The 12,337-nt window shown below is 49.0% G+C and overlaps 1 protein-coding gene across 3 annotated transcripts in view; it reads left to right on the top strand.

Annotated features, from left to right (window-relative positions):
• atxn3 (ataxin 3) overlaps positions 1–12,026 on the top strand; it is a 50,997-nt gene extending 38,971 nt beyond the window's left edge. For 2 of the 3 annotated variants that reach the window (XM_067991925.1, XM_067991927.1), the window contains 2 exons: positions 8,378–8,451; positions 9,105–11,799. In XM_067991925.1, the coding sequence (XP_067848026.1) occupies positions 8,378–8,451; positions 9,105–9,196 (166 nt within the window). In that variant the 3' untranslated portion in view covers positions 9,197–11,799. Of the gene's footprint in view, positions 1–8,377; positions 8,452–9,104 lie in introns of all 3 variants that reach the window. The other variant, XM_067991926.1, reaches the window with a different exon arrangement.
• Positions 12,027–12,337: the final 311 nt, after the last annotated feature.

Below are 12,337 nucleotides of genomic sequence, written 5' to 3'. Positions count from 1 at the left end.
TACATACAATACAGTTGTCATATCACTTTCCAAACGTACACAATACAGATTATACAATTTGCAGGTTACGTTAAGTGCAGTACAATGAACACATTGGACATCATTGCAGTTCATGACACTCTAGGGTGTCTCATTGCATCATACTCAACACGGATTATTGCTTACAGATTCATTTCTGGTCCATTTCAGATTCATTACAGGTACATTACAGCAATTTGAATTTTTCATTCTGCCCGAGGGGGTTTTTCCCTGATTGCAGCCCCTCGGTTTACAATGGCGGGAAGGCTCCAAACGGTTGCCTTTCCCCACAGAGCCTTTGCGGCGGCCGCACCCATCCTCAGTGCATCCCTCAGCACGTAGTCCTGGACCTTGGAATGTGCCAGTCTGCAACACTCGGTCGAGGACAGCTCCTTGTGCTGGAAGACCAGCAAGTTTCAGGCAGACCAAAGGGCGTCTTTCACAGAGTTGATGGTCTTCCAGCAGCAGCTGATGTCCGTCTCAGTGTGCGTCCCCGGGAACAGCCCGTAGAGCACAGAAACCTGTGTTACGGAACTGCTCGGGACGAACCTAGACAGATACCACTGCATCTCTCTCCAGACCTTCTTTGCAAAGGCACATTCCATAAGGAGATGGGTGACGGTCTCGTCTCCACCGCAGCCTCCTCTGGGACAGCGCGCGGTGGCGCTGAGAGTCCGGGAGTGCATGAAGGATCTGACGGGAAGGGCCCTTCTCACCACCAGCCAAGCTAGGTCTTGGTGCTTGTTTGAAAGCTCTGGCGATGAGGCGTTCTGCCAAATGACATTGACAGTCTGCTCGGGGAACCAACCGACAGGATCCACCATCTCCTTTTCCCGCAGGGTCTCGAGGACGTTACGTGCGGACCACTTGCTGATCGCCTTGTGGTCAAAGGTGTTTTCCTGCACAAACCTTTCCACGAAGGACAGGTAGGGCGGAACGGTCCAACTGGACGGAGCGTTCCGTGGCAGCGTGGCCAGGCCCATCCTTCTCAACACCGGGGACAGGTAGAACCTCAGCACGTAGTGACACTTTGTGTTTGCGTACTGAGGGTCTATGCACAGCTTGATGCAGCCGCACACAAAGGTGGCCATCAGGATGAGGGCCACGTTGGGCACGCCTTTCCCCCCTTTCTCTGGAGATTTGTACATCGTGACCCTGCGGACACGGTCCATTTTTGATCTCCAGACAAAGTGGAAGATGGCTCGGGTGACTGTCGTGGCGCAGGAGCGAGGTATGGGCCAGACCTGCGCCACGTACAGCAACACCGAGAGCACCTCGCACCTGATGACCAGGTTCTTGCCCACGATCGAGAGGGATCGTTGATCCCACAGTCCCAGTTTCTGCTTAACCTTGGAGATACGCTCCTCCCAGTTTTTGGTGCACGCCCCGGCCCCCCCGAACCAGATCCCCAGCACCTTCAGGTAATCCGACCTGACGGTGAAGGGGACAAAGGATCGGTCGGTCCAGTTCCCAAAGAACATGGCCTCGCTCTTGCTACGATTTACCCTGGCCCCCGAGGCCAGTTCGAACTGGTCGCAGATGCTCATCAATCTGCGGACCGACAGCTGATCCGAGCAAAAGACGGCGACGTCATCCATGTACAGGGAGGCCTTGACCTGAGTGCCTCCGCTGCCTGGGATCGTCACCCCTCTTATGCCCGCATCCCTCCTGATGGACTCGGCAAAGGGTTCGATGCAACACACGAACAAGACGGAGGAGAGAGGACAGCCCTGCCTGACTCCAGATTTGATCGGAAAGCTTTCTGATTCCCACCCGTTGATTGAAACTGCGCTACTGATGTTTGTGTAGAGCAGTTGGATCCAATTGCAGATTCCCTCCCCAAACCCCATTTTGGAGAGCACGTCCATCATGTATGTGTGGGATATTCTGTCAAAGGCCTTCTCCTGGTCCAGGCTGATCAGGCAGGTGTTCACCCCCCTGTCCTGTACGTAGGCAATCGTATCCCTGAGTAGCGCCAGGCTATCAGATCTTCCTGCCGGGTACGGTGCAGGTCTGATCGGGGTGGATCACCACCTCCAGGGCTGACTTGACCCGATTGGCGATGACCTTGGACAGAATTTTGTAGTCCACGTTAAGTAGTGAGATGGGTCGCCAATTTTTGATTTCTTCCCTCTCCCCCTTCCGTTTGTAGATGAGGGTGATGATGCCTTTCCTCATGGAGTCTGACATGCTGCCTGCCAGAAGCATACCCCCGTACACTTCCAGCAGGTCTGGGCCTATCCAGTCCCACAGAGCCGAGTACAACTCCATCGGTAAGCCGTCGCTTCCGGGAGTCTTACTCTTCTCGAATGATCGGACGGCCTTTGTCAGTTCGTCCAGAGTTAGCGGGTGATCCAGACTCTCCCGCTTGCTGTCGTCCAGAACCTCCATGATAGACGACAAGAAGGAGTGGGAGGCCGCGCTGTCTGTGGACTTCGCGTCGTACAGTCCGGCATAAAAGGATTTGCAGATCCTCAGTATGTCGGGCTGCGAGGACGTGACTGAGCCGTTCTCTTCCTTCAGGCTGCTGATCACAGAGCTCTCTCTCTGCACCTTTTGGAAGAAGAAGCGCGAGCAAGTCTCGTCCTGCTCCACGGAGCGGACTCTGGACCGGAAGATGATCTTGGAGGCCTCGGAGGCAAAGAGCGAGGCTTGCTGGTCCTTCACCTCTCTGAGTTCCTCCCCGACATCGATCCCCATCGACTGCAGCAGGAGAAGATTCTGCATGCTTTTCTGGAGTCGGGACGTTTCCCTCTGCCTCTCTCTCGCCTTCTGAACACCTTTGAGGATGAAGAAGCTCTTGATGTTCGCCTTGATGGCTTCCCACCAGTGCACTGGGGAATCAAAGAGGGGCTTTACGGTTCTCCAACCTTTGTAATCCCTCGTCAGTTCCTCAATGTTTCCCGGGGTCAACAGTTTCACGTTCAGCTTCCATGTCCCCCTGCCCACTCTCTGATCGTCCTGTAGGTGACAGTCGGCCAGGAGGAGGCAGTGGTCAGAGAAGAACACCGGTGTGACCTTGGTGGATCTGACCTTGAGCTTCGGGGATACAAACAGGAAGTCTATCCTGGAACGGACGGACCCGTCTGGTCTGGACCAGGTGTATTGACGCGCCGCTCCGTCTGCAGGGTTGCTGAAGACGTCGCACAGCTTGGCGTCTTTCACCGCTTCCATCAGGAGTTTGGACGTGGCGTCCAGTTTGCTGTCGGCTCTGCCGGATCGTCCAGCCGCATCGATGATGCAGTTGAAGTCACCGCCGAGAATGACCGGCTTGGACGTCGCCAGCAGCAGTGGGAGCTGCTGGAAGACGGCCAGCCGCTCGTCCTTCAGAGCCGGGGCGTACACGTTGATCAGCCGGAGCGGAGCGTTTTTGTACATTACGTCTGCTACGAGGAGACAGCCCCCCACCACCTCCTTTACTTCGGTGATGGTGAAGTTGCCCCCCCGCAGCAGAATCCCCAGGCCGGAGGCACGGTTATCGTTGCCTCCCGACCAGATAGACGGCCCGTGGGCCCAGCGCTGCGACCATTGCCTGTAATTGCTGAGATGCGGCAGGCCGCACTCCTGTAAGAACAGCAGGTCGCTCTTGACCTTGGCCAGGTAGTCCAAGGTCGACACACATCACGTAGTGCATTTAACGCTACGCACGTTAATGGATGCGACTTTCAGACCCATTTTAACAACTGTTTAAAGTCTCACCCGTCAGTCCGTTTGCTGTTTCCAGCTCTTGGCCGTGTCTCTGCATCCCGGTGACCTGTGTAAAGTGTTCCACGATCCCTGAGCTGAGGTACGAGTTCTGTTCTGCCTCAGAGAGGGGGTCGTCGTTCTGCCGGGGTGACATCGGCGGCGTGGTGTCGGGTGAAGAGTCCGTGCGATCCTCGATCGGTTGGGGCTCCTCGTTGTCGCTTCTCCCGGTTTCCCGGAGCTGGTCTTCGCTCTCTGCGGTGCTGCTCCCGGTGTCCCAGAGCTGGTGTGTGCTGGGCACTACGATGCTGCCGGCTTCCCGGAGCTGGAGGGCACTGGAGGCGTTGTCGCTCCCAGTGTTCTGGAGATGGGGGCTGCCGATCGTGTCGGGGTCACCTTGGGTATTTTGCCGCTTTCGGTGGGACGTCTGACCACTTCGCTCCTGTCGTCCCTCCTCGTCAGACTCGGGGTAGTCGCTGCAGTCCGACTGCGACTCGAGTGCTCTTTTAACCCCTGGTGTAGTGTCGGCAGGGGCTCGTTTCCTTTCCTCTGGCTTCTTTTTGGTTTTTTTGACCACCAGCTGCCATCCTCCCTCTGCTGCCTCCTCGTCCATGGACTCTGTCGTCTGGTGGGGAGGCTCGGAGCTGGGTGTCGGGGTCTGGCAGTTTTCGGCTTGACCCTTTCCTCGTTCATTGTTTTCCTGGGCTAGGGGCTTCTTGGAGGAGGTCGCGGCCGGGCGCTGACTCTTGGCCTTCTTTGGGGCATCCTTGCTTGTTGCCCCCTCCTCCTCCGCTGTGTTGTTCTTGGCCGCCTGGGCGTAGCTGAGGTTGCGTTCGGGGCAGACCCTGTAGAGATGGCCTTCCAGCCCGCACAGGTTGCAGCGCTTGCTCTCCTTGCAGTCCTTAGTCTGGTGTCCTTCCTGCTTGCAGTTCTTGCAGACGGTTGCAGTGCAGGTGTTCGCCAAATGGCCGGATTTGCCGCAGGTGCGACAGACTCTGGGTTGCCCCACGTACGTGATGTATCCTCGACTTCCTCCGATGGCGAAGCTGGAGGGAGGGTGGACGATGTTGCCGTGGGCGTCCAGTCTCAACGTTGCCGTGACCTCCCTCTTGCTGGTCCAGATCCCAAACTGGTCGGTGACGTCGACGCTGTTCTGCGCCCCGTGGACGTATCTGGCGAGGAACGTCAGCACATCGGCGACCGGGACGTGTGGGTTGTACATGTGTACAATCAGCTTGCGATTCCTCTGCGTTGGGAGGGTGAAGAGCGGCTCCGCAGCGAGCATGGCCAGCGGTCCTTCGCTCCCCTTCTCCTTGAAGACTTGAAGAAGCTTCTGGCATCCAGCGACGGTCTTGAAGGTGACGTCAAAATGTCCGCTTCGAGGGAAATCCTGGAGGCAGAAGATGTCCGTCGCTTTGAATCCACAGCAGTCGAGCAAAACGCGTTTGACGAAAACCTCCCGATCCACCGGCGAAACACATTCGACTGTCGTTACCGTCACCCTGACGGTGTTTGGCACACCATGGCCGACTGCCCGGGTGCCCTTCCCTGCCATTGCAGTGTTGATGTGGTCCTGATGCAAATTTAGGGGCGGAGCCAGCACACAAACGACCAATCACAGCAAAGTCCGCACTTTGCGAGCGCATGAGGTCGCGGCCAGCGTTCCAGTCCGCTCAGATCCAAATAAGCCCGAAAAGGAACACACTTGATCTTAGCCAAAAGGCCGAGAAGCGAGACTGGGCCTGCGGCAGGTGGTGAGCGAACCAACACGAGGGAAAAACTTACTTGACCTCGTCCTCACCAATCTACCTGTCGCAAATGCATCTGTCCATGACAGTATTGGTAGGAGTGACCAACGCACAGTCCTCGTGGAGATGAAGTCCCATCTTCGCACTGAGGACACCATCCAACGTGTTGTGTGGCACTACCACCGTGCTAAATGGGATAGATTCAGAACAGATCTTGCAGCTCAAAACTGGGCATCCATGAGGCATTGTGGGCCATCAGCAGCAGAATTGTATTCCATCACAATCTGTAACCTCATGGCCCAGCATATTCCTCACTCTACCATTACCAAGAAGCCAGGGGATCAACCCTGGTTCAATGAGGAGTGTAGAAGAGCATGCCAGGAGCAGCACCAGGCCTAAAAATGAGGTGCCAACCTGGTGAAGCTACAACTCAGGACTACATGCATGCTAAACAGCGGAAGCAACATGCTATAGACAGAGCTAAGCGATTCCACAACCAACGGATCAGATCAAAGCTCTGCAGTCCTGCCACATCCAGTCATGAATGGTGGTGGACAATTAAACAACTAACGGGAGGAGGAGGCTCTGCAAACATCCCCATCCTCAATGATGGCGGAGTCCAGCACGTGAGTGCAAAAGACAAGGCTGAAGCATTTGCAACCATCTTCAGCCAGAAGTGCCGAGTGGATGATCCATCTTGGCCTCCTCCCGATATCCCCACCATCACGGAAGCCAGCCTTCGGCCAATTCGATTCACTCCACGTGATATCAAGAAACGGCTGAGTGCACTGGATACAGCAAAGGCCATAGGCCCCGACAACATCCCAGCTGTAGTGCTGAAGACTTGTGCTCCAGAACTAGCTGCGCCTCTAGCCAAGCTGTTCCAGTACAGCTACAACACTGGCATCTACCCGACAATGTGGAAAATTGCCCAGGTATGTCCTGTCCACAAAAAGCAGGACAAATCCAATCCGGCCAATTACTGCCCCATCAGTCTACTCTCAATCATCAGCAAAGTGATGGAAGGTGTCGTCGACAGTGCTATCAAGCGGCACTTACTCACCAATAACCTGCTCACCGATGCTCAGTTTGGGTTCTGCCAGGACCACTCTGCTCCAGACCTCATTTCAGCCCTGGTCCAAACATGGACAAAAGAGCTGAATTCCAGAGGTGAGGTGAGAGTGACTGCCCTTGACATCAAGGCAGCATTTGACCGAGTGTGGCACCAAGGAGCCCTAGTAAAATTGAAGTCAATGGGAATCAGGGGGAAAACTCTCCAGTGGCTGGAGTCATACCTAGCACAAAGGAAGATGGTAGTGGTTGTTGGAGGCCAATCATCTCAGCCCCAGGACATTGCTGCAGGAGTTCCTCAGGGCAGTGTCCTAGGCCCAACCATCTTCAGCTGCTTCATCAATGACCTTCCCTCCATCATGTGGTCAGAAATGGGGATGTTCGCTGATGACTGCACAGTGTTCAGTTCCATTCGCAACCCCTCAAATAATGAAGCAGTCCGAGCCCGCATGCAGCAAGACCTGGACAACATCCAGGCTTGGGCTCATAAGTGGCAAGTAACATTCGCGCCAGATAAGTGCCAGGCAATGACCATCTCCAACAAGAGAGTCTAACCACCTCCCCTTGACATTCAACGGCATTACCATCGCCGAATCCCCCACAATCAACATCCTGGGGGTCACCATTGACCAGAAACTTAACTGGACCAGCCATATAAATACTGTGGCTACGAGAGCAGGTCAGAGGCTGGGTATTCTGCGGCGAGTGACTCACCTTCTGACTCCCCAAAGCCTTTCCACCATCTACAAGGCACAAGTCAGGAGTGTGATGGAATACTCTCCACTTGCCTGGATGAGTGCAGCTCAAACAACACTCAAGAAGCTCGACACCATCCAAGATAAAGCAGCCCGCTTGATTGGCACCCCATCCACCACCCTAAACAGTCACTCCCTTCACCACCGGCGCACTGTGGCTGCAGTGTGTACCATCCACAGGATGCACTGCAGCAACTCGCCAAGGCTTCTTCGACAGCACCTCCCAAACCTGCGACCTCTACCACCTAGAAGGACAAGAGCAGCAGGTACATGGGAACAACACCACCTGCACGTTCCCCTCCAAGCCACACACCATCCCGACTTGGAAATATATCGCCGTTCCTTCATTGTCGCTGGGTCAAAATCCTGGAACTTCCTTCCTAACAGCACTGTGGGAGAACCGTCACCACACGGACTGCAGCGGTTCAAGAAGGCGGCTCATCACCACCTTCTCAAAGGCAATTAGGGATGGGCAATAAATGCTGGCCTCGCCAGCGACGCCCACATCCCGTGAACGAATAAAAAAAAAAAAAAATTTTTGCTCTCCTTCACAATTCACTTTCCTTTTTAATTTAGTCGCGTCTGTGAAAGTTGCCAATTAGTGCCAAAGTAGGAGCATTTTTATGCTGTGGACCAACATCTGTTAGGAACTGAGTTTACATTGTGCAAACTAATTTCATGGAATCCTGATAGGCAACAGAGGGGGGAGATGGTCATTTCATCAGTCTGGCTTGAATTGAACCCAGGCCCTTTAAGTAAATACAGTGTGATAATCTAGTGCACCCAATGGATTTTAAAGGCCCAATGGGAACTCTGTTACAAAGAATAAGCAGTAATCCCAGTATCCTGACCACAAGGCAAAACTCTCCCAACAGCCTACTAGTAAGAGTTAAAATCATAATTTTAAACTTTTTTTTGTGTTCAACATTTACATACACCACTTCTTGTATGTTAAAATAGTAATCAGCGTAGTTCCCAATTTATCAAAGTACAGAATGCCTGGCTACATTTAGGAGCAGCAGAGAAACTACACATTGCAAGTACTGCTAGGTATATTACAGAATGCATTATGTCTCCATCCATACATTTTGATTCTACCAGGAGGCAACAAGTACAACCCCATAATTCAGATCGACCAGAAAAACAAAGCTGTGTGGCACTGAAGACAATTTCAGGTATGCTTCCTCTTCTGTTAATCCTATTGAATAAACAGTACTACCTTTAAAGTAAGCATTAGTTTCTTTATACAGTGTCAAACCATTAAGCTTTGCCTTTTGTGATGATTGTAATCCTATTTAATAAAATCCTGCATGCAAGGATTAGATTAATTGAACTTTATTTTTTGTTTCCTGTTGAGGGTGGGACGATTATTAGGATTATTCCCTTCCCAAAGAGTTTTTCATCTATGGCATATTGCAGTGGCTTTCTGGATAAAAGCTGATCCCAAAGATATAGAGAGATTTGCTGTTGCTTTTATTGATTTTAGTTTGCATGTATGTGTGTGCATGAAGATTTTAATATTTTTCACTGAATGCAGTATGCCCATAAGGAATTCACGAGCAGCAGAGATGCAGGTTTATGATGTGTTAGTTTTTATGTGAAATGTCTGTAGAATTGGTATTGATCCATCTTCTGATAAAAATGTTTTAAGATAGTACATGCCATATACCGCAAATATTGCAGGTGTTGTTAACGGCATAAACCTAAAAATGAGAAATAATACATTCCACACTTTTGAGGGCAGGGATGAGGGCATCCTTTCTTCACCTGACTTATAAAAGTTGTGATCTTTAGAACCAATGTGTTTTCTTTTATTTCCTATCTATAGTTAGCGTGACTGAACGAGAACTGCCTCAAGCAGATGTGTCAAAATCACTAGAAGCTGGTGCCAATGATAATTCAAAAGGGGAAGGAAGTTAATAAGAAAACTAATGTACCAGCAACAACTGTACTCCCATTGCTGATTCGCATGAACTGCACTCCCCTTGTACTTCAGCCACAAAGAGAAATATACATATGTTTTCAGAGAGAGCAAAGATTATGTACACTCTTGATGCAAATAGCATTTGCGGCTGTTTTATGGGATCATTTGTGGTACAAAACTACACTGTTTCCTGTTTCTGGTCTTCAATTGTAGCACCTTACCTTCTGAAAAGCCCTCTTCATGCACAACCTAGTTGAGTAAATTACAGGGAAGAGATGAAAGATTTTGCACCCATATAAACCTTGTGTTTTGACAAAAGGTTACTGGTCAGGCATTTCAAGGTAATTGTATAACCAATGATGGGACCTAGGAGGACAAAAATACTGAACGGTTATGTTCTATACTTTTGGAAAACCAATATACTTGTTTTAAATCCCTTACCTGTTGCATATGTGAAAATCAGGTTCATTGAAATTTTGGAGGTATCAAGGGAGATGATATGCAACAAGCACTTGAGCTTTGCGGGGTATTTTTGACACTCGAAAGTTTACAGAATTGTTTTTGTTCGGATGTTGACTTTGTATTGGTGTTTAAATGCTATTAGTTGCTGTAACACATATAGTCCACATGTTTAATGTGTAGTACAGAATTATGCAGGTTCTTTTTTTACATCCTTGAATCTGCGCTTTAATCTGTTAATTTCACTTTGAGAAGATCATACCAGGGACCATAAACACACACAATGGAATTACATGAACTAAAGCAAACTGCATTTGAATAATCAATGTGAGGTCAGCTCAGTCTTTTTAAAAGAGAAAATGTGGTTTCTTATCAAGTTTTTCACTGATTGGGAAGTAGAAGGGAGTAGATGCTGGCTGTGTGTATTTTACTGATTGTATGCTATTTTCCTATGATTGAATGATATAAACTCAGTCAAAATTGCTGTATTTTGAGATTTCTTGATGCTTACACTACATATTAATATCTGTTTAAAGTTTGTGTTTGATTGTATGGACCAGGATAAAATTGTATAACCTGTTGCCGTCTGTATCCTTCCTTCTGCATGCTCGAAACTTCTTAACTTTAGGCAGATGAGAGTGGTTATTTGTCCATAGCTCAAATTTAGGTCTTCTGAATAATACTGTAGCTACGATGGCTTATTGGCTATAGTACTGGACCTAGAGGTCAGGGGTTCAATTCCGTTATGGCAAGTTGTGAAATTGAATTCAATAAATCTGATAACAAGTGAGCTAAAACCAGGAAAAATTGACCATGAAAGCTGCTGGATTGTCATTTTTAAAAAACCCAACCGGTGCACCAGTGACCTTCGGGAACATGAGACTATCACCAGTCTGATCTACATGTGACTCCAGTCCCACACTATGTGCTGAACTCTCAATGCCCTCAGCCACTAAGGATGAGCAATAAATGCTGCCTTGCCATTGTCGCCCACATTCCAAGAACAATTTTTTTTTAAATTGTAAGATGTATCTTTTTAAAAAAAAAAACTCAATGCAAATTTGAGGAAAGAATAACTGCTTTTGTATTACTTTCCCTCATTTCTCTGCCCTTGCCTGAAGGTTTTGACTCATCCTGGAGTACAGTTTTGCAGGTACCAGCAACCTTCTAGTACCATGTTGTCAGTGGCACATGGAGGGGGCAGGGTGGCACAGCGGAATCATGGCTGAGCTGTATTATCTGCACAGAAGGAAGCACGCATCTATGACTAGAAGTACATGATCGTGATCAGGAGCGGTGATTTTGTTTTCACCTCCTCACCCTTCTGCCATCCTCCGTCACCTAGCCTGGGAACACTGAGGCAAATTGTAGCAGCCCCAATGCCATCCTGATTGAGATGAATTAACTCATCAAAAGCCAGGAATTGAACTTGAAAACTTCCTGCTTTGTGGCATAGTACTATACCATGCACTGTATTTAGCCATTGACTCATCAGGCAGCTTAGTACTTTCACTTTTAGCAAGAAACAAAAATTTGTCAGAAAATATTCTGTCAAATAGTGTCTTGACCAAATTCAGTCCTTGGCCTGGGAAAAGTTACCTATTCTCAGTCGGTTTGACAGTGGGCACGATCATTGGCTTCCACGTACCTAGGGTAACAGAAGGAAAAATCAAACAGGGTTTCTGCTTCTGATTGCTGTCCAGTCATCCTTGCCGGATGGCCTCTATGGAGGAACAGCCTGTTGACACTCAGTGTCCAGGTTCATGGGAAGAATAGCCTCTTGTGTAAGGAACAAGAGGGCGACTGATGCCTGGTAGAAGCTTACCTCAGTTAGAGTCAGTGCTTTCAGGCGAGGAGGGGGTGGTGGGCGAAGAATAGAAAATAAAAACCAGACCTTTCTTCTTTTTGCAGCTTTCGGTGTGTTTTTAACAGTGCCGCCTTTGAATGATAGCATAATTTGAAACTACTATAATCTCTGGCTGCTTTCTTCATTTCCTTTTTAAATGTGGCAACAGTGCATTACATTGTTTTAAGTGTTTCCTGAAACAGCTGCAATACTTTTATGTTGGTTGTATTTACTGAAGTTTGGATTTTAATTTCTCTATGTATTAAAAGTTGCTTGCAGAAACACATACTGCAATTTGAACTCAGCTTCTCTTAAGTTAAAAGACCAAGACAGTAAAGAATGTTGGAAGAAATAAGAGTCCCTTACTATCTTGTTTCACTTTACCAAGGAGGCAGATGACGTAACGAATGATTAATTGTGCTTTGCTACGCTTTTTGCGTGTGCACACCAGAGACAAGATGTGTTGGTCTCTAAAATAGTATCCATGTCGCTATCTGTCAAATAAAGTTGCATTTTTGGAATTGGAAGTATGTGTTTTATTTGACACTGTGGAGTGAGATACTGAATGAGTCATTTCCCGTTCAGTCAAGAGGTGAGATGACGTAACGAGATGATAAGGACTTCTGGCAATGTTATTCCGTCTGGTATGTTATTCCGTCTTTTAGAGATAATGAGTCGTCTGTAACTCAACAGGAGTACTGAGACAGCCTGCAACTGTAAATAGTATTAGGTAACAGAAAACCGGGAAATTCAAATTAAAAAATATCTATTGACAACACACGACAGATGTTAAATATGCAGCATACCAGGTAATTATTTCAAGCAGTAAGTA

Source organism: Heptranchias perlo, chromosome 10, assembly GCF_035084215.1.
Source record: "Heptranchias perlo isolate sHepPer1 chromosome 10, sHepPer1.hap1, whole genome shotgun sequence".
Lineage (NCBI taxonomy): Eukaryota > Metazoa > Chordata > Chondrichthyes > Hexanchiformes > Hexanchidae > Heptranchias > Heptranchias perlo.
The sequence above is the reverse complement of the archived record's forward strand: the minus strand, read 5'-3'. Positions and strand labels throughout refer to the sequence as shown.